This window comes from Fundulus heteroclitus, chromosome 15 (genome assembly GCF_011125445.2).
Source record: "Fundulus heteroclitus isolate FHET01 chromosome 15, MU-UCD_Fhet_4.1, whole genome shotgun sequence".
NCBI classification, from domain to species: Eukaryota; Metazoa; Chordata; class Actinopteri; order Cyprinodontiformes; family Fundulidae; genus Fundulus; species Fundulus heteroclitus.
In genome coordinates, this window is record NC_046375.1 from 10,446,412 (window position 1) to 10,469,952 (window position 23,541).

General features: G+C 39.8%; 1 protein-coding gene across 2 annotated transcripts in view; it reads right to left on the minus strand.

Moving 5' to 3' along the window:
• sesn1 (sestrin 1) overlaps positions 1–23,541 on the minus strand; it is an 80,459-nt gene that overhangs the window by 24,374 nt on the left and 32,544 nt on the right. The window contains exon 3 of one of the 2 annotated variants that reach the window (XM_036147349.1): positions 10,987–11,100. The exons of the other annotated variant lie outside the window; for it this stretch is intronic. Coding sequence (XP_036003242.1) covers positions 10,987–11,100 — 114 coding nt within the window. The remainder of the gene's footprint in view (positions 1–10,986; positions 11,101–23,541) is intronic. 2 annotated transcript variants of the gene reach the window in all.

Below are 23,541 nucleotides of genomic sequence, written 5' to 3' on the forward strand. Positions count from 1 at the left end.
TAGTCTGCCGACCTGTCCAGGGTGCACCTCACCTCTCGCCCATTGACAGCTGGAGATAGGCACCAGCACCCCTCACAACCCCACAAAGGATAGACATGTTAGAAAACGGATGGATGGATGGATGAATGGATATGGGGCTTTATTTTAAAGTGGACTGACAGGAAATAGGGTTGAAAGACATGCGGTAAAGGTCCATTGGAGTCAAACACAGGACGGCTGCCTTGAAGCCTGAGGACTCTGCACCTGGGTCGCGCACACAACCCCAGCGCCACCACCACGACCTGATGTAAGCCCAGAAATAACATTTACATTTGACTAGGCCACTTTAAACCTCAATGTTTTTTTCTTGAGTCCTTCAGACATTGACTTAAAGTTTTTTGCCAAACGTGATGTAGAATGTTGGGATCTTTTCGGTCAGCAGGTTGTTTTGGCCTTGGAACTCTCCTATAGATGCAGTTTTTGCTCTGTTTCTCACAGAGAAGGTTCATCTGTTTCATGTTTTCTCCATTTGCCATATAATGTCTCTGTCTGTGGTTTGCTTAGATCCCAAAGCCATAGAATTGGCTATTGTTACCATTTCCAAATTCATCTCAGTTTGCTTCTCGTTCAAATCAGGGGATCATCTGTTATTTAATTAAATAAAATTATTTTAGCCCTCTTCATGTTGTCAGACAAGTTCTATTTAAGTGACTTTATGAAAGCTAAGTTAAAAACAAAACCTTACATTAAGCTTTACATTCTTCTATTGGTTTAACTAAACTGTATGATCATGAACAGTAACAATTTTATTTTCTACGATCCTTCGCAATCTGTCACACAGTGAAGACATATTCTTCTGTTTGGCCAACAAGCTCCACTCCTTCACCACTGTTATTCTCTGTCCAGCCATTCCTCTCTTCCCAGTTTTACTTGTTTCAGTGCTGCCCTTCACATTTGGCTTGAGGCAGTCCCAACAGATCTTCGCTTTCGAAAGCGAGATAGTTAAGAATGTGTTCGAAGCTCTCCGCAGAACTGTTGTGTGACTCATCTCGGGAAGCATCTTGGATAATGTTTCTGTGAACCGGGGAAGCTCCCCATTCGAGGAAAGTTAACCCAGATTATTGTCAGCAGCTGGAACTGGCACTTCCAAGTCTTTCACGTGCAAGTGATTAGTTGTTTTAAAAGAATACGAGGCAGAAAACACAAACAAGCATGTTTTAATTTGATCAAGCACAAGCTTTTCTGCTAATAATCAAACAACACAAGAGGCGAGTAAATCCGAAGCAAATCAAAGATCCTGCTGGATCAAACAGGAATTTGCATTGACTTGGTGGCTTATTTACACACTTTAGGATTGGGGCATGTTGTATTTAACAGTATGAGAGTTTCATGATGTATATCCCATATTTTGAATTTACTCACGGTTCCCATGCTGCCACTAAAAGACTCCAAACTCAGAGCTGCACTCTTTTTAAACCTGGCTAAGCAGTAATACACTGACTTTGCAGCTGAATCATACAATAAAGTGTTAAGAAACTTTAATTACGATGGAAGCCTCACAGTTTGACAGCTGATATTGTGCAAGTGTTGTGTTTCTGAGGAGATGTGAGTCTTCCAACATGCAGAAAAGCATGTAAGAAAACTGAATCTAGTTGCTTCAGAATGCTTGGACTTGGACCAGATCTGATTGTTTTTCTTCTTCTAACACAATCTTTTTATGACATGTTGAATGATTCCTAAAAAGCCTGAGGTTGGGGTCTCTGTTTTGGCACTCAACCTTGCGAACAGGGTTTTTTCAAAAAAAAAAAAAAAAAACACCTTCAGGTGCCAAGTGCTAGCAAGAAAAAAGTATTTTTTTTCACACATTTAACCATGAGACTTTAGAAAATACTGCAGGTCACCTACTGTCTGTCTAATTTTATACAAACTCCCTCCTCGGTATCCCCTTGAGACAAACGCATCTCTGAGTAACATGTTTTCAGATGATGGAAGGCGATGGAGGGCTGGGGGGGGGGGGGTAAAACAGACAGACTGGTGGTAACCTGCAGTATATAATAAGCCATATTTCTTTTCCTTTGGGCTCCCAGCAGACTGAGCTTCAGTTTGATAAATAGCAGGCCCCCTCAAAGCAACAGATGCTACGACTCAAACCCCCTGAAATTCGGCAGCTCTGCCAAAAAAACAACACAAAAAAAAAAAGCAGAGTCAAGGCCCTCATCGGCTGTTCCACATACTGAGAGCCTGCGAGTTTGAACAGCGCTCAGAGAAAACAGGGCCCCTCTATGCCGCAGCCCCCCAATACTAAGACAACCCAGTTTCAGAAGAGTCAAATCCCTCGACTTTATGTGAAGGAACGGCTCACAAAACAGCATCTACTACACTACGCTGAATAAGGTCATCACTCCATTGCTTTTAGGTCTATTAGCACCAGTTCTCTTTATGATACAGTATATGTGCTTAAATTACTGCTGCTTCTTTTTATCAGATAATAAAAGATCCTTCCTCCAACTGCTGCAACAATAAGGCAGCATGGAAACGATTGTGGAGGAGGGAGGAAGCTAAGTTTTCCACTCGGTTTTCCGAGAACAATGAAAAACACTGGATTCTTGAAAAGCGCAGAACAAGTCTCCTCCTTGAGGCCAGATGGAGGTCTCTCTTTGAGGAGGTGGTGTCCTGCGGTTGTGTAGGAGAATGTTTGCTGTGAAGTCTGGGAGGGAAAGTTGTGTTGCTGAAAGCAAAAAAAAAAAAAAAAAAAATGACAGAAAGAGAAGGAGGGCAGGATGATTAGGGACAAAGTTTTCAATGCAAGAGCAATTCAATTTCTGCTTTATTTGATTTTTATAAATGATGCTGAATTCTTCTTGCTTTGGTTTGCCTCTTTTAGCCCATTTATGTTTTTTTTTTAGACGGTGAGCTTTAAAAGGAGCGTCCGTAGCTGCCGTTTTCTCAGCAGTGGCCTAATTTTTCTGGTTATCTCCATGCGACTGTTTGGATCTAACCCAGGCAGAGGGTTGAAAAGGTTTGCAAAATGCTGAAACTAAAGAGAGATAGTGGGCAGGTTGTGCTATCAGATGCCCCAGTAGTTTCTACGGCAGCCGCAAGCACATATGGAAACGGTCCCATGACCTCAGCTTGGTCAGAGAGGCCTTCAAAGAGTCAAGATACAGAAACACCAACCACAGCTTTACAAATGCAAATCTTATATTGCCATAGGCAGGTTGCAGGTACCAAGGTTTACCAAAGCTTTAACATTTCTGCTTCAAAACTGCTTAAAGTCCTTTATTGTGAGATGTAAGAGAAACTGCCAGTCTGACCAGAGTCTTTTCCAGCTGTATGGTACATAAAGTAGTGCATCACTGCCCCTCCCCCACCTGTTGCTGCACACCACCACTCAGATGAATGAAAATAGGTTACCACACTTTTGCAAGAAAGAAATTTCACTGTTTGTGAGAATTTCTGGTGACCAAAAAAAACAAAAAACACTTTAAGTCCTGGTGTGGGGATTAATGGATTCCCAACCATCATCCCTTATTGAACTATTTCATTAAACTAGTTATTTTAAAACTCCAATTGGAAAGTTATGACCAGTGTGTTAGTTTAGCAAACGCTTTCTGGATGGCCACCAGAACAGATGACCTGACTGACTGGAAGACTGACCTTACTCTGTAAAGAACAAAAAAAAGTGTTTCATTCTGCGCAATACACACTAAATTACAACTACTTCACATTTTTCTTATAAACATGGCATCATATAAAGAGGAAATAAACAGACTTTCCAATGGGTATAAGTGTTGCTACAAGAACGAAATGATCAAAGCCAAACACCTTTACTTTTTTAATGCCCAGTAACACAAATATATCAATAAGCTAATGTTAAAGGTGCATAGCCACGTTACTTAACTTTGTAAATCTATGATATAATCTATATCAGTAGCTCACTCTGTTTAAATACTAAGTTTTTATGAAAGCTTATCACATTCTGCTGGTGTGTTGGTTGTTATTTTGGTGTTTTATGCTTTGAAGCTAAAGCTGCCGAGGTTCAGATGTGACCACAGAGTTTCTTGACGTGAGTAAATGTTGTGATATGAGGCTGGTAAAGTTTTTGTAAAATGGTTTATTTAATTAATAATGGTTGGTCTTTGATCACGCCGACCTGCCGCTTTATTGCGAGGCATTGCAGAGGGTCGGGCTCGGTCCGACATTATTTACAAGCGATTTATTATTTAAGCAAACTGGCATTATGATATTTCTGTGATACTGCCGCTAGATGTCGCCACGTCTGTTTATATCTGGCCATCGCCGCAGGTGCTGGATTCTATTTAGCCTCAAAAAGGACTATTAAAACACCATCAAGATGGAGGTTTGGTGTATATAACCTGATTTTACCATGATCATATGGTTTTTGGTCTTTTTTTTATAAGCATATAACGTGGCTATATACCTTTAATGGTAAATTCTTGTTTTTTGTGATACACAGCCACAAGTATCCAACAGCTGAAACAAGTTCCTTGATTATTTTTTTAAACTATGCATGTGTCTTTTCATCCTAAGCTTTTATGGACAGCTGAAACCTTCCAGGCCAAAGACAAAAGGTATTGTCAGTTTATCCAAATAAGAAAACAACTATGAAGGATTCACTGCAGGACGACTATGAAAACAAGTAACGAGAGAAACGAAGGTTCACGTGGGTCAAAGTAACAATACGACTGAAGATGCCGAGACGTTGGTCTGCGTTGCAAAAAAAAAAATCTGACATTTGAGCAACAATGGAGAGGTCCTTAACCACACAAACAAACGCCAAGATTCTGTTTGTCATGTGTCTGGTGCTGCTGTGAGCCGAGGGCGGCATCGGTGGTGCAGATATCAGTTCCTCTGTACAAAGTCTGTTCAGGTGGACCTGATAAGAAAGGTGGAAGGGCAAGGGAAGCAAAGACAAAGTCTAAGCGAACACGGACAAGCTGGTTTGTGACAGGACTTTCACAGGCACTGACATCACCGCGTGAGAAACTTACTCCATGTTCTCTTATCTGCGTCTGACCTCAGGGCTGGACGTCGTGCTAGTGCGCACAAACCAGCGGATCACATCAAAACACCGCAGAGGAGACCCATGCGCTGTTTTCATGTGCTCTCGCAGCACCTGCTTACGTGCTTGTTTGAAGCTGACACACACACACACGCACACACAGAGTAGGTTTTTGTGAAGCTGGAAGACATTTAGGAAGCCTGACCGAGATTGTGGCAGCACAGGAAGGAAGTGGAGCACGCCCCTGATTCTGAACAGGAAGAAGTCAGGAAAGAGGACACACATACACAGAGACTCAGAAACACTTCTACAGTAAACATGCACACACACAGAGGCATAGAGAGATGTAGGACTAAGGGTTAGAAACCTGAAAGCTGCTGAACAACAGTATCCATACCGCTTAAACCTGTTTGCATGTCGTCAAACAGAACTACAAACTTAAAAAAATACATTTGAAGTTTGTAGTTTTTTTCTTACTTTGTGTTCTGTCATTTAAAATCCTTAAAAAAATACATTTGAAGGATTTTAAATGACAGAACACAAAGTAAGAAAATTAGCAAAATAGAAGGAAAGGGATACGTGGTAACATTTTTAAGCAAAGGGAAATATGAAAAGTGTAGCACGCATTTGCTTTAAAGCTCTTTAGTAAACATTCTGTAGAACCAACTCTCGGTTCGGCAGAACCTTGTTTGGGGTTTGTCTCCACCAGCTTTTCCCCGTCTTCTTGCAAAAAAAAAAGCTCAAGCTCAGTTGGACTGGATGAAGAACACATTTTCAACTCTTGCCATAGATTGTAAAGATATATGTCTGGACTTTGACTAGGCCATTCTAAAACATGAAAATGCTTTGATCTGGATAAGTGAACAGGATGAAGGAAAACCAGGCAGGTTTTTACTTTCCTGAAGCCAGATTCCCCACCTCTGTTAAACACTGATGTAATGATGTACAGTTATGTCACCTGAGGGCTGAGTTGCTGTTTTATTGGGATTTAAGCAAAAGCCGAGTCACAAAAGGATTTCTACTCTGCAATTAGAAAATGAATGCTAGTCAAATACAACAACTTTCCACCAAATCATGTCAACCCTAAGGTCACTTATAGTACATTTGAATTAGAAAATGAACCAAAACAAGCAGTGAGACACATTACCAGTCAACCTTTAGCCACATTTTCTCATTCAAAGCTTTTTCTTTTTTATTCTACACAGTAGACTTTTTATGTACTAAATAAAAAGTGTTAAACAAACCAGAATGTCTGATATTTAAGATTCTTAGAGGAGCCGCGTTTTGCTGTGATGACAGCTTGGCACACTCGCGACGTTCTCTCATGAGGTATTCGCCTGGAGCGATATTTCAACTGTCTTGAAGGAGCTAAGCTCATGCCCCGGTCAAATTCCTCCCAAACCATCGCCGTTGCGTTTCCGTCAGGCGACTCCAGGCCATCTGACATAGAAATAAATTCCTGCATTTCATGGTCATCGGACCCTTACATTGCTTGGAGGTGAGTTTAGGGTCACTGTCCTGTTGAAGTGCAGGTTTTAGCCCCCCCCTAAGATCAAACCTGATGGGGAAGCATTTTTGCTGCAGAATGCTGTAATTGCCAGCTGGTCAAAGGCCCGTTTACACTACACTTTTTTAACCGAGCCGAGCCGAGACCAGTCCGAGCTTGGATCAGTTAACCAAGCCGAGACGACCGTTTACACATCACACTATCCCGGTTCCTTGGTTGCTCCTCGCCTCCTAGTGACGATCTGCGGTACTGCTGCTCTCTGGGATTGAAGGCGGGACCGAGCAAATAAAAATGGCGGCACCCGTAACATTCAGGATGTTATGGTTAGACATAGAGTCGGCTTTTGGGACGTGGATAAGACAAACGAATGTCTAATAAGGATTTGCAGACGCAGGAAACAACAACAGACACTGAGGTTCATCGCACTGCAAAGCAGAATCATCACTGGAAACCGTGTGGCACGGTAGAGAAGCTAGTATTATTATGAATGTCTGAAATTTGTCTGAATGGAGTGTAAATCGGGACGTGCAGCCAGACACGCCGGAAAACCCGAGGACAGCTGACTAGGATGACGCGGTCTGCTCATGCGCTCTTCGTTATCAGATAACCGGGATAAAAAAAAAAAAACAGTCCGAGACCTACTCAGGAACTGGTCTGCATTTAGCGCGGTCCGGTTCAGTCTGCTGACCATTTACACACAAGAGTTATCTCGGTTACCGCGTTTGGACTGGTCTCGGCTCGGTTAAAAACGTGTAGTGTAAACGGGCCTCAAGTGTGTTTGGGATTAAAAAAAATCCCCATATGTGTCTTCAGCAAAATACCACATACCATCACAAATCGTCCTCCATACGTCAAGGTGAGAATCATGCAACTGGAACCCATGTTTCCTGCCTCTCAAAAGAAAATAGTAGGTGAAAGAAAAATCTCAATTTTGGACTCATCAGACCAAAGGGCACTAGTTAAATTTTCATTACTTGTGTTTTTCGGCCCAGGCATTTCTCTCTTTTTTTTTTTTTTTCTTTGCTGCAATTTTAGCACCGCTGCCTGATTTACGCATTCTCTGCTGAACAATTGATGTTGAGATGTGTCTGCTACTTCAACTCTGGTCTTAGTTTGCTGGGGTCAGTCCTTATCAGAGACGGGTTCATCATAGCATGTGATGGTTTTATCGACCGCGCCTGAGGATGCTCCTGATTCCCTTACCTTCATGTTTCTCTCTACTTAGTTGAGTGGTTCTTGCCACACATAGGGCTTTTCACTGTATAGACCTTAGCACTAACTAACCCTACCGGTGCACAGCAAAACTAATGGTGCCAAACACATTAACAAGGTTAGGAAGCATGTGAAGTAAATCTGGAAAAGGTACACCTGTTAGCTGAAGCCTGCTCCAGGCTGCTACCTTAAGAAGGAGATTGACAGAATACCAAAAGTGTGCCTGTCATCAAAGCTGACAATATAACTATGGCTTCGATCTCTTTAATATTAACCTACAATGCAGAAAAGAAAAGAAAAGAAAAGGAAAAAACAACTGAATGAGAAGTTTGTGTGCAAACCTTTGGCATTTACTGTACATTACCTTAAGCTAAACAAAGACTGGTTATTTTTGCCATCTGCCGTTTTTTGCATTCAGCAACGATACCACAGATATTTCAAGTAAGTCTGAGCAGCACTGGAGGCCCAGGAGAGTGGGCATGCTTCAAAGTGGTTGTTCAAAGTCAAAAAGCATCTGAAGCCCCCTGAAGCCAAACCCTTTTTCACTTCCTATTTTGGGACACTGCAAGGTGAGTTCAAACATCAAGCCTTTTCCAACCATATACAGGATAAAAGGAGAAGCCTCAGCAATAAAGTGAATCATTAGAAAACACTTTTGATAGAAGCTGCACTGAGACCTGTGGAATAATTCATTCACTCTCTGATTAGGGGAGTGAACAGTAAAAATATGAGTGCTTAATCATGTGTTTTCTAAGTATTTATAATCAGGCTGGTCAAGAGTGAAGGTCTACCATTTATCATATCAAATGTGTTCAGTATTAGAGTGGAAAATATTTTCCTAATCTGTTTTTCTTTAAACAATTTTAGTTTTTATGCAGCATTTTTAAATGCCAGGAAGTTACGTTACCCATCAACCAGATCATTGGTGCATTTGTTCTGCTTCTCTTTCTCGGCACAACAGGCACTGATGATTATTCCTGGACCAACCCTGGTCTTTAACCAATTTAATATCAAAGTAAAAAGTGATTACTTGACTTGTTCTGATGTATTTTACTCCTTAAAACGAGCTGTTGCGTGATGAGGAAGCAAAAACCTAAGGATGTATCTTTTAAGGCCGGTGCAGAATGTTGCACTGCGGTCTCAAAATACAGAAATAAATCCTGCCCAGTCGTCCTTCTAACCCTGGGGTTGCATAACACAGGGGAACCAAGGTGGGAGTGGAGGGGGCTCATATGACCCATAGCAGGTTGCACTTTGGGTCACTTACGCTGGTAATAAAGCAAATGATGTCTGCTGCTGGTATTGGTGCAGGGAAGACTAAAGCAGTACGTAGGTTTTTAACTGTTAGCTGTAATCTCTGTCAAACATTGACAGAGTCTTGTCCACTCACTGGAACTGGAGCAATGACACATAATCCAAGTATTGCACCACTTTTTTTTTTGGGAAACAAACAAAGAAATAAAACAAATGCTCCAATGTAACTGGTTCCAAACACATTTCAGACACAGGGAGTAAAATCGGAAGACCTGGGAAGTCCTTCACTTACCATAAATAAAAGATAGGCAGTCGCTGACGCCACACTGTTTCCAGCTAGTTAGCAAAATATTACAAATGACTCATTTGTGACTGTTGAAATAGTTTAGCAACCGATTTTTAAAGTTTGGGTCGCACAGTATCAGGGGAAACATTAAGTTGCGTTACTGTCTAGCACTGTGATCTTTTCAGGCATCTCAGCCATCGTCTCAACCAGGTGGGGTCTTCAAGGTAATAAGAATCCATCCGACTGATCTGATGCTGCGTATTCTGGGTATCATAGGTCAACGGCATTCTTTATGAATACATTGTCCTGCCAAATACCGCAGTTCAGGCCTTTCTATGTGACATCAATATTGTGCAGACTGACCTGACTGACTTATTTTCTTTTGCAGACCAAATAAAAGCATTGCTATGAAAAGCTTAAGTTTTTACTTCAGGTGTATTTCTTCTTTACTTGACTCTTAGAAGAAAACCATTTGAAGGGACAAACCTTTTTTTATTACACTTAAATGTTTCAAATCAAATACATTTAAATACCAGTTAAATACCAGTCTACTCATAGTAAAATCCACCTGTATATTATATTAGGTACATATCCAGCTGTAAATTTAGTTCACAATACTAGTTATCTATATATTATACTCATAGGACAAATCTATCAGTAAAATTTTGTTTATAATAGTATCCATCTCTATATTTATTCAGTAAAAACCCATGTCCTGTACTTATGGAACCATTGTTCATCCTCCACTTGCTGCTATTGCACTTCTGGTTAGACCTAAACTGCATTTCGTTGCCTTGTACCAGTACCTGTGTAATGACAATAAAGTTGAATCTCATCTAATCTAAAGATTGGATTAAATACAAAACCAGTTAACAAATGAAATCATCATTTGAGAAGGGAAAAATGGCATAAAATCAACCTGGCCATATGTGCAAATAAATTATACATTTAAATTGATAAATTGATTGAAATTACTGCGAGACCTTTGGTAATCAAGAAATGACCTAAACAGAACTTATGTGTCAACACGACGTAGGCAAAAATATCTCACAAGCAACACGTCATGGCCTGATCTGCAGAAATTCATTGACATTTATTAATCTGGAAAGGGTCACAAAGCCGTTTTCTACAGCTTTCGAGACTCTAACAGACTACAACGACTGTCGTTATTCAGAAATGCAGAAAGCATGGAACATTGGTGAACCCTATCAAGGTCGACCAAAATGACTCTGAGAGAGCAGGGCTGACTCATATAGGAGGTCAAAGAAGAACCCAGAGCAACATCTAAAACACTGCAGCTCTTATTTCCCTCAGTTAAGCTCATAGTTCATGATTCAACAATAAGAAAGAGTATGATAAAAAAAAATGGCCCCTATGGGAGAGTTATTTTGGTCTGGTCCACTGCAATAAACCAAAAGGCCGTCTCACATTTGCCGAAAACAACCCGCCTCAATGGACCACCAAGACTTTTGTGAAAAACATAAGGGCAGCTTCTTCTCGTTAATAAATAAATACATTTCTCATCTGAAACATGCATTTTATTTTTGCTCAGGTTATCTTCGATTTGTTTACCGATCGGGAACATTCAGTTAACCAAAAAGCAAGAACTCATGCACTCACTGGTAACTCATGCATCCATGGCCATGTTGGGTGAGACAAAAACTAGTACACACGCTTTCATTTCCCATGCTCCTGTATTTCCTGCCCCGCCCCTCCCTCACTGACCTGAGGATTAGCTGGTGGCCACCCCACTCTGTTCCCATTCTTTCTCCCCGTCCCCCACAGCTCTGCCACCTCAGCGTTTGGCCTGTTTGGACAGGAAAGCCCTCCATCAGCTGCCTACAATAACACATCGACCTTAGTCACAGTGCGTGGCTCTGAAACTGTGTTTGTGAGTGACAGGAAAAAGGAATATCTGTAGGGGGGAAAAAGATGAGCCGAGCGTGAAAAAGATTAAGGAAGAATGAACGAGAGTGAAAGTGACGCAGTAGAAACCGTAAAGCTGATGTGTGAAATGAGATTAAAAATATCTGGATCTGAAAAAGCGAGTAAATGAAATAATTTGACAGCTTCATCTGTCTCTCCTTCTCTAAGTACAGTGACGACAGTAAATGTCAGCCAATTAAATGTGCAAACACTTACTAAGACTTAAATTCTTTTGTGTAAACATGTAGAAATGTTTGCTTAGGTATATAGGTATGGTGAAATCTGTTTAATTTCTGCATGTTTTAGTATTTAGTACCGTATTTTTCGGCCATAAGAATATAAGGCGCATTAAATATTCTTCCCATGTGTGTAATGTCACTCTACCACTTCACGTACACAGCTCTCTTCTGAGAAAATTGTATGAGGAGGAAAATAAACTATCAGCCGATACTAAAAGGACAGTTTGAGTTGTGTTTTATATCTAATATTGTCCGAAGAAAACAGAGAAATTGTATTTCTTTATTTAGTAACATGCTGCTAAGCATTCTGTAAAACTCTAAAACTGGACAGGAATGGGAAATCACTCAGAAAATATATGATAATTATACAAAAGCTACAAACCTCTGTTAAATAGGGGCAGCTGTTACAGATCATATATGCAAACCCTGGTTCAGTATGACATGGATAAGGTCACTTCAGCAATTTGTTGTAGGCCAAACTCTGTGGTACCTAGTATGACTGGTAAATTGTGTTTGAAAGAGAAAACTCTTGGAACATGAAACACAACGTCAAAGTTTGAAACATTTTAGTGTATGGAGTGACTTTTGTTCAAATATTGTTGCAAACAAAGAATACGTTTTGTAAATGGAAATTTGAAGAATAAGGGAAAAAAAAACGCGTTCTCTAAATGGAAATAAAAAAAACAATGCAATCCAGAAATGTAACTTTGAAAAACATCTTAATAAAAAAAAGGGGTTTTGAGAGTAACTTTGCTGTTTTCTCAGACTTTATTTTAGGAAAAAATAATTGTAACATTATTTTTCATATTTCATTTCTTCATATTAAATGTTTTCACTTTCACTTTTTTCAACTTTCTGTTTTTCAGATTGAGTTATACGAATTGCATTCCTTTCAAATTGCGTTTTATAGATCACATTCTTTTCACTTTTGGGGGCGGGCTTTCCTCTAGAGTGAGAAGTGTAGACGCATTTCTATTGGTCTGCATGTACATCAGCAACATTTTTATTGGTCAATGTGGGCGTCGAGAGCGGAACAAAATTCATTCCACAGAAGCGCAGAGAATGTGATCTGTAAAACGCAATTTGAAAAGAATGAAATCCTTAAAGCTCAATCTGAAAAAGAGAAATTTGAAAAAAAAAAAAATCTAAATCTAAAATCTGTTAAAAAGATGTGAATAAAATTTGAGGAAAAAAAATCTGAGAAAACACCATAGTTACTCTGTAAACCTCTTTTTGACTAAGAAGTCTTTTATACTTTATACGTTTAATTTCTGGATAGCGTGTTTTTCAAATTTCCATTTACAAAACATGTTCTTTGCTTGCAACAATAATGGAACAAAATTCACTCCATATTAGTGAACCTGCTCTTGAATTTAGCAAAAAAAACATTTTTAAGGGATTTAGTAGGTCTCAGGCAGATCTCTTGACACCTTAAGTTAAAAACCTTGAACTTCCTCTGTGGGCTCGACCTCTTACACACTACATCTACTTCCTGTGTGGGGTATCAAACTATACGCCTCACTTCCTGTCTAAAATGCACAAACTTTCTCACCAAAACATTTCTGCAATTGTTTCTCTCTCTGACATGTATTCTGTCTTTCATACATATATTGCTTGAGTTTAGCTGTTGACATGGTTCCTCTTTGAAATAACTAAATATAACAACGTATAACAAGCATAGCTCTATGTTTGTCTCATCAGATAAAACAATTTTAGTCCATGAAGCATTTAGCTTGTCCAAGGTGGCAGCAGCTTTAAGTTGAGCTTAAAGGTGTCTATTTTCAAAGCAGGGCTTCTTTCTTGGCTGGCACCTTCTCAGTCAGTGATATACAACTTGTTTCGCTGTTAATGTAAAATCATTTAACCTTTCCACCTATAAGTTTAAGCACTTCAAGAATGGTAATGTGCATTTAAATGAGTCAGCTGATCGTTGTTATTTCATGGTTAACAATGGAAACCACAGAGAAAAGAGCAAAAAAACTGATAAAACATCCTAGGAGGATGTTTATTGAATATTCAAATCAGAGGTAAAAGCATATATATTGTCCACATTAAAAGTACGTGCTAAAAAGTGAACCTTAATGCAGTCTTAAACGTCGCATGATGTTCTCACATTCTGAGGCGGTAGGGTGGGCCCAGCACCTGGGGTTCTAAATCGGCATATTAGCTCGTCATCATTACGGGCCAGGAAATCTTTGAGCCCTGAAAATGCGGTTTCTCCTGATCCTCTCCAGCAGTGCCTCATCCTATTCTATTCTATTCAATTGTATTTATATAGCGCCAATTCATGAAACATGTCATCTCAGGGTACTTTACAAAGTCAAATTCAATCATATTATACAGATTGGTCAAAAATTTCCTATATAAGGGAACCAGTTGATTGCATCAAAGTCCCTACAAGCAGCATTACGCACAAGTGTCACCACGGTAGTTAAATGTTTTTAGCGATCAGTGTGATTAGCTCACACCTTGCTACAATTTATATGTTTATCTGTGGTTCCCATCACCCTGGTGATCATCGGGGAGAGGGATGTGATGGTAGAAAACTCTGATGAAATGTTGTGTGGACTTTTATATAAGATTTAAGCTGGCGTTGGGGCTTTTTTTTATTAATTTGAAAGGTCCTAGTGTATAGTTATGTGTCACCAGTGCATGCATAAATATCACAGCAGTGCTGAATGCTTATGATAAAGTCGATCTAATCTGATATGGAATGAAATTTAACGCCTGATAGGAACCATGATGCAGTATGGCTTCAGTTCACCACTTTACCATTAGCGTCGCCGATTTTTCCCTGTCTCCAAAACTAGAGTACGCATGGGTGAGAATTGGCATGAGAGACCGGCCATTCTAACCTCAAGTTTTTCTGTATACTTGCGTGGAAAGTGACATTTACAAGATGCAGTCCCCGTTTTGGGCGTCCGCAAGCTTTATGAGACCCCAGGTCTGTAAGAGGAAACCAAACTATTTAAATGAGGTCTAGCAATTTTTTCAAGAGGAGAGGTTAAGTGGTCAGCCAGAGTTAAGCCAGGGGCTTGTTAATGACTACAAACCACATATGGTTAAGCCGAAGCAACTTGCTAGGGGACATACAACAAAACGCCAGTTAGGGAGTGTCTTTATATAATATGGGGGTTGGAGAAAATCCAAAACAAATTCAAACAGAGGACTGAAAATTTGGACTTTTTGGTAGTAACATACCACTATTTTGGATATTCATGTTTCCTTTATTAAAACGTAAGACCTTGATCCCAAACAAAGCATCAAACCTTCATCTGTGACGGTCCAGTAAAGATCGTACTGAAAGAATTGGTAAAGCTGCTGCATGCTAACATTCACTACACCCTGCTTCTAGAGCTTGGCTTAGGTTTTGATTGGAGATGCACTGTGAAACACAAAAAAAAAAATTGTTTACACCACTTTTCATTTAATGCTTCACAACTTGCAAAATCAAAAGTTAGAGAAAAAATTTGAATAATTTTGCATTTCCTCAAATTCAAAACTACCTTCCAACCAACTTATTTTTTTATTATGTAGGGGAAAAAAATCGGTATCAGCAGATCAGTCCTGGTATCAGCCCATATCAAGTATTGATCAATAAACAATTCCACGGTATACTGGTGAGCATCTGAGACTGAATTTGCTCTACTTTAAAGGGAGAAGATTTTTAATTATCTCCTAAAAACATAAGACTTAAAAAACAATCAAATGATGGGATAAAACAGAAAGATTTGATAGAGCTTCTCTATTCATTGGCCCTCCGGCAGAATATGAGTATAGCCTTAGAGAGACTGTAAAATGTAATTATTTATATGATAAATATTTGGCCTGTAGATTTTTACAACGGTCACAGCTCTTCACCTCCCCAACCCCCCCATCCCCGTTTTTACAAGCGACTTTATGCAGCCTGGATGGAACAACAATAGCAGATAATCTAGTTTGAACCAGTGAGGATTGTGGACGCCGGCCAAAACAAACCACATAGACCACAGGCCTCTTTACAGTGTACAAAACCTCCTAAAACATGGGCACGCACAAACGCACAAAAATAAAAGTCTGTCATTAACATTTTGTTGTTTTTCCTCAGCTTTAAGAAACTTTTTTTTTTGTTTACCCTAAATGGAGATTTAGCAACACAACAAAACGTTTTACACAACTTTGTTGCCAGTCAGCCACAGAAACAGATCACACAGTCCTGCCGCATGTCTCCATGTGTACTCAATGTGGAAACATAATTTAAAGCATATTGACACATTTATTTAAAAAGAAGAAGAAGAAAAAAAAAAAAGGACCATACCGACAATCAGGTCATTCAACACCAAGTATTTAGTTTTCAGTAAATATGTTGTCAACAGAATGTGTTAAGAAAGGAAAAGGAGACATGCAGCCACACAATAACCTGTCACAACATGCAACGCTGAGCAAAAACAGCCCTCAGCAAAAGGCTCTCGCAGGACGGGGAGGCTGAATGACATCCAGAGAGAGGCGCGTGTAACTTGTTGTCTCGATTGTTGGTCTTTTTATATTATTAAACGGCTCAGATGTGCTTTGTATAAAGCTTTGAGCAAATAACTAACTGTAAGTCTGAAATTGGGTTTAACACAGTTCATCTACCCTCGTGTGGCAGTCTGGCAAACGTTTTTCATTCCTAGCAAAAATAGACTATGCTTAATATCTAGAATGTAAAGGGATTGCCAGACATTTTTCATTCTACCACATGTGCTCAATAAAACACTTCAGGATAGATCTTTAAAACTGAAGGGATGCATCTTTCCTCTTTCGGCTGGAAAGGCATCATAACTAACATGATTCAACACAAATCTGACGCAATATTACTGAGTCTGATTTCTGGAGAGGACCTTAGAACCTCATAAACCTCAGTGGTGTCCCAAGTCCCATTTTGAACTTTGGGGAACTACTCTTTTATCACAGGTTATTCAGATGTATGACAAACCTCTGATAGATTTTTTTTTTGTTAATACTTTGTTTTAAAAACAGTGCAGTGAAAATCCTTTACCTCGTACAGAGTTCTTCTGTACGGGGTAAAGGAAGTAAATGCTAGAAGCAGTTTTTACAAAGGACCTAGCCCTTCGTGAAAACTAATTGCCTCCTAAAATTTTAGCTTCATCTAAACCTTCTACCTGTATGTTAGACCCAATCCCAACCAAGTTGTTTAAGGACATATTCCCTTTGATCAGTGGCACTATTTTAGACATGATTAATCTATCCTTAGTAAATGGATATGTACCACAGGTTTTGAAAGTAGCTGTTATTAAACCTTTACTTAAGAAACCTTCTCTTGATCAAGATGAGTTAGTAAATTACAGACCTATATCTAATCTTCTTTTCTTATCTAAAATTCTTGAGAAAGTAGTTGCTAATCAACTTTGTGAACATTTACAAAGTAATGACCTACTTGAGGAGTTTCAGTCAGGCTTCAGAGCTCATCATAGCACTGAAACAGCTCTGGTGAAGGTGACTAATGATATTCTCATGGCCTCAGATAATGGACTTGTGTCTATACTTGTCCTGTTAGATCTCAGTGCTGCGTTTGATACAGTTGATCACAATATTCTCCTACAAAGACTTGAACATACTGTAAGGATTAAGGGGAAAGCATTAGGCTGGTTTAAATCTTATCTGTCAGACAGATTCCAATTTGTTCATGTTAATAATAAATCTTCCTCAAACTCTAGGGTCACCTGTGGAGTACCACAGGGTTCAGTCCTTGGACCAATTCTCTTTACTATATATATGCTTCCGATTGGCAAAATTATCAGACAGCATGGGATTAATTTCCACTGTTATGCTGATGATACTCAGCTATATTTATCCATAAATCCTGATGAATCCAATCAATTACTTCGACTGCAGTCATGTCTTGATGACATCAAAAGCTGGATGACTTTAAATTTCCTGCATCTAAATTCTGACAAGACCGAAGTTTTAATCTTTGGGCCAGAGTCCTCAAAAAATAAACTTCTTAACCAATCACTTAATCTGGGTGGCATTAACCTGGCCTCTGGTAATAAAGTTAAAAATCTTGGTGTTATTTTTGACCAAGACATGTCATTTAAATCCCATATTAAACAGGTTTCCAGAGTTTCCTTTTTTCACCTCCGGAATATCGCCAAAATTAGAAACATTCTGTCCAGGAGTGATGCTGAAAAACTGGTCCATGCATTTGTTACTTCAAGGCTGGACTATTGTAATTCTTTACTATCAGGAATTCCACAAAATGCAGTTCAAAGCCTTCAGCTGATCCAAAATGCTGCAGCAAGAGTTCTGATGAAAATCAACAAGAGGGATCATATTTCTCCAATTTTAGCTTCCCTTCATTGGCTTCCTGTTAAATCAAGAATAGAATTTAAAATTCTTCTTCTAACGTATAAAGCCCTTCATAATCAAACTCCATCATATATCAGAGCTCTGATTACCCCGTATGTTCCTAACAGAGCACTTCGCTCTCAGACTGCAGGTCTGCTGGTGGTTCCTAGAGTCTCTAAAAGTAGAATGGGAGGCAGATCCTTTAGCTATCAGGCTCCTCTCCTGTGGAACCAACTCCCAGTTTTGGTCCGTGAGGCAGACACCCTGTCTACTTTTAAGACTAGGCTTAAAACTTTTCTTTTTGACAAAAATTATAACTAGTGACTCATGTTACTCTCAGCTACCTTTATAGTTTTACTGCTATAGGCTTAGGTTACTGGAGTATATCAGGATCTAATTTTCTCACTATATTGAGTTCTACTGTTCTTCAATTATGCATTATGTGTTGTCATTTCTGCTTTAACTTTCTGTTCTCTCTTTTCTCTTCATAGTAGGTACACCTGGTCTGGCGTTCTGTTAACTGTGACATCATCAAGAGAAGACGGCTCACCCGCTACTACCATCTAATGTAGAACAGATTATTAGATCAATGTGTGCTTCTGTGCTTTTTTGTTTCTCTTGTTGTGTCTCTGTTCTGTCTTCTGTAACCCCAGTCGGTCGAGGCAGATGACCGTTCATACTGAGCCCGGTTCTGCCGGAGGTTTTTTTTCCCGTTAATGGGTGGTTTTTCTTCCCACTGTCGCTTCATGCTTGCTCAGTATGAGGGATTGCAGCAAAGCCATGTACAATGCAGATGACTCTTCCTGTGGCTCTACGGTTCCCCAGGAGTGAATGCTGCTTGTCGGGACTTTGATGCAATCAACTGGTTTCCTTATATAGGACATTTTTGACCAATCTGTATAATCTGACCCAATCTGTATAATATGATTGAACTTGACTTTGTAAAGTGCCTTGAGATGACATGTTTCATGATTTGGCGCTATATAAATAAAATTGAATTGAATTGAAATTGAATTAAACTTAAGAATTGTTTGTACCTGATGGCAACGACTGCTGTCTTTGACCCACTCTTCTTTGCAGAATTGTCTTATTTCACTGGGCAGCTTTTTAATCATAAACGTCCTGTTTAAAGACATGCTACAGCTTCTAAAGTCTGGTTTCTGACACAGCAAAACCTTGAATTTGTTTTTCTTTTCCCTTCCTTTTGAGCCATTCAAATCAGGACTTGTGAGATTAGGAATATGTGAGCTGGACGAACACATGAGAATCCATCATGTCCCACTCCCGCCTCAACCATTCGAGAAGCGACCCAGCACGGGTCGGCTAATCACGTTGCAGTGTTATGGTTTAAGGCGCCACGCACAGCTGTGACGAAAGCAAGCGGTGCCGAGCCCACAGCAGAACAAAAATAAACATGGCAGCGCAGGACGACGCGTAGCTGCTGCTATCAATTCTGTTTTGTCAGAATCCACGATATCGTCTCTGAAAGAAGAACAGCAAGAAGTACATTTTTGGATAGCAAAGATGTTTGTTCCTGCTCGCATTGTTCTAAAACAATCTGACTGGTAAAATTCAACTCAGCTTTCCAAACAAATTGGATATTTAGGAGCCAATTTATGATGTATATGGGTAAAAAAAAGTTTTTTCTGTACACGAAACTGAAGTACGAAGGGATGAAGTGACATACATGGGTAGAAAATAGAGGTTAAAATTGGCAAGTGGGTGAATTGATTTACAACCTACTTGCCCCCCACCCGATAACCATTAAGTTGTTCAACCTGAGAAAACACATTCAGTGCAATAAACATTAAATAATCTTTGCAGCAATTTACATGCACAAAAATAAACTGATGTCAATAGAACCTGTTTTCCCTCGTCACCTGTGCATGAAAGCTATTAAATACATACCTCAATTGCAGAAAGGTTTCCACAGCACCAGTTTTTCCAGTTGAAAGGCTTGTTTATCCTGTGTGATCATATTGTAGTTCTTACAGGTCTACCGTCCCAGTATGGAGACAACATTGATGTGTAAAGCTGCTAGCCACGCAGTGACCAACATTACTTATGCTATATCCATGGTAAGGCCTGTTTGCACTAATTTTTAGTGCACTATATAGTGAATTTCAAAAGACTAACCAATATGCCGTAAATCATTGGAAAAACTGACAATTTTGTTGTTTACTTCATAAGAAAATGCTGGAACATGATGAAAAAAATGAGAGCGGTAAAAATACGGCAGCCTGGACGCTGAAGTCAAACAACAGTGATGTAAGCAGAGAGGTTATGACGACACAACCTTTAGTTTACCAGCTGGTTGGTGGACGCCGCTGTGTTTTTATCACACGACGCTCAGGAGAATGAGTCCAGCTTACGTAAGTGGCCCGAGCATTTAGTAACCCTATAGCCTTTTCAGAGGCCATTAATGTATCAGAGCTCATCCAGGCACTTCACCTCCAATACACACAGACACGGAGAGATGGTAAACAAGGAGACGGCGGCATAGCCCTGATCTCTGCTTTCATAACTAGCACAAACGTCTGGACTCAAAGGCAGACTAAAGCAATCTAAAGTCAAATGGAAGCAATGCAGACATTGTTTTAAGCTTAATTTCAGTCTTTAATGGTGTTGATGCAGGAGGAAAAGAAAAGTTTAAGTTTAGAAGTATTCATGAACGTCGCCTCATTTTTGCATGCATAATTAAAACGTTTGTTTTTGAAACGACAGGCTCCCTCAGTGGGCGAAGCACTAACATACGTCTAACATGAGAAAACAGGAGTGCCTTGGCCTCTGCCGGCGGCAAGTCTGAGAGCAATAACATGTTGATGCGATTGAGAGATAAAAATGCCATTTTCCATCTGGGCCAAGAAAGTTTTTCTGTAGTTTTGGGCCAACTTTCTGGGAAGCTCATAAATGGTGCAGCTAAATTAGGTTAGGCCTGGTTGTGCAGCCCACAAACGGTGTGGGGGGAGAGAGAGAAACAAACAAACATCCTAGTTTCCTAGAAGTATTTGAAAAAGTGCCAGTAGATGTTGTCCAGAGAGTAGCATGTTAAAGCTCCCCTTCTGTTCTTTCAGAGAGCCTAACCTCCAGACAACCTCTTTCGCAAATTACAACCCCCCCACCCTCACATCCCCTTCCTCCATCTACCCACCCTGTTCTGTGCAGCACACAAACAGAGTCTGGAGGTGTGTCCCTCTGAGCCAATGGCAGCCCCTCTCAGACGGCGCATCCGGACCAATCAGAGCAGCAGGTGTGAGCAGCCGTCCTGCCTTCTGTTAACGGCTGCTGATGTTTTTCTGCTCAGACGTTCTGGGAGTCTTCGGCGTTATGGACGGATGGGATAAAGAGGAGGTCGGGTCGGGGCTTTAGTGCGCTCTGATTGCTAACCCACAGTTAGACGGGTGGGGAGTGCTCGCCGATGTATGCAAATATGTGCATCTGTGAGAGCACGGTGCGTCCACACAAATACTTCTGTTTTTCCCGGAGAGTACATCGTTGACCAGTGCCGTGCATTAAGTATTCACGCCCATGGAAATGTTAGCACATTTCTTCCTGTTACAACAACCAACTTTAACATTTTATTGTCACATGAAGCATGCACAACTCCAAACACATACAGACAAAGCTAGTAATTTGGCTCACGCATCAGTTGTTCACACATACTGGTGGAGGGTGGGGGTTGCTGACTTAGCAATAGGGGAGAGATTATCTTCTCAAACAAGCAAAACACCTTCCAAACCAACCAAAAACATAAAGATGTAGATGTACGTGCATCTCCCATATTAGCCTCAGCGCAGACAAGACTCTGTGGCAAGCAACATGCATGGAACATTAGATATTTATTAGATATTTTCCAGGGTATTCAGACATCACCCCATTCCTGCATCCACAAAAACCTTAATTAACAAAACAGGTTTCTAGACCAATCCCAGATAAATGAAGAGTCTAAGCATGGGCCGGATAACAGGATAAAGGTATGTCAAGACTTCTTAAAGCCTCGGCATACCTAAAAGTCATGCTGCATTTGATGTGGCTTTCACTATGTAAGGCAGACTTTTGAACCAGAAGAGGCAGAGAGAAGGAAGATCTAAATTAACCCTGCATAGGGCAGTCAAACTTAAAGCATAGAAACACTACAGCTGACACTGAAGGAGATAGTCATAATTTTGTGGCCTATGAACTCATGAAGTCAGAATTGAAACTGTGTACTGAAACCTGGCTTCTTCTCACTTCAGGGTACTAAAGTGTCCAAACTGGAGTCTACTGATGGTCGCATTAAATTGACCTATAACTAACATGAATATATGAACATGACATGTAACATAAATAGCTACACAAAAACAAACAGATGTAAAGTTAAAATCAGAACTGAGCATTTGACTTGCAGAGCGAATGTAGAGTAATTAGACAGCTAATGTCGTTATAATCGCAGCGTTACTTCATGATGAGGTTAACTACAAAAAGGTAGAATATTCGGTATGATAAGCTATGCTACATTACATCAACCGTTAATGTATTGAAATCAACATATTGATAAATAAATGGTATACTGTAGATCAGGGGCCTGCGACCTTTACAGTCTAAAGAGCCATTTTGCCTACAGTCCCCTTGAATGAAACTCGTTTAGAGCCACAAATGTTGCCTGGCCTTTTGAAAAAAGACAAATTATAAATTTTGATAAAGATCTACTGTAGGAAATGTGTTGTCATCGTTAAAGAAACAACGTTTTATGTCTATTTTGAGGTTTAAAAAAAGAGGATGGACTGGATGTTGATATTTGTGGATAATGATGTAAAAAAATAAATAAATCTTAGTTTCCATTTTCCAACATAATGAAAGAACATTGATTTAAAATTAAATATTACTGGCACTTTTAGCATCATTCTGTTGTGAAAATTAGAAGCAACTATTCCAATAAAAAACTGCTAAAACCTGCATTTATAATAATTATTATTATTACATTTACATACCATAATAAAAATATAATTTGTAGCGAAAGTTATTAAGAGCCACTGTGGAAGGTCCAAAGAGCCACTTGCGGCTCCAGAGCCACAGGCTGCAGACCCCTGAGCTAGTGGCTAATGATGTGCTGCTTTATTTGCAGGAGGAGCTTTACTGGAGTGGTGCAGGACCTGATCTCATGCCTTCTGTGTTTGTGTAAACCAAACAAGGCCAAAATACTGATGAAAAGATCGAAAAGTATAAATAATTACCCTTGGCCTCCCTTTACTGATTTAAAATTAGTTTTCCTCTCTTCCACTATCATGTCATTTAATATGCTTTGGTACTGGCTTTGAAATACTGCTCTGTAGAGCCACAAGGTATCTCTCTCTATACCGTCATTTATTTTGATGCTAGGCATCATGAGGAGAAATGACAGGGGGAACAAGCCACCAGCTCAACCTGGTCTTTGTGACACTCCGGCTCAACAACAATAATCCAGTGTGGAATGTTGTCCTGGTACAAATAGATTTTTTTGTCTTATAACTAACCATGTGGGATCCTATGGTTGTGAAATTCCAGGAAAAGTTATTAAATTATAGAGAAAATGTTAGGCTAAGAAATGGTTATGACTGGGAATGAACTAGTTTAGAAAACATTGTATACTCTTCATTCTTGCACTGCGCTCCAGTGTCCCTACTACCATACCTTTTAGTAATCTACAAATGTGTTAAGTACATATCCTTATACACATTATGTCAAACGGAATATCTCTAAAATACCAGGACGTCCTTTTACATTCTGGTCACATTTTGCAGTATTCGAGCCAGCATGTTTTTCTGGTTAC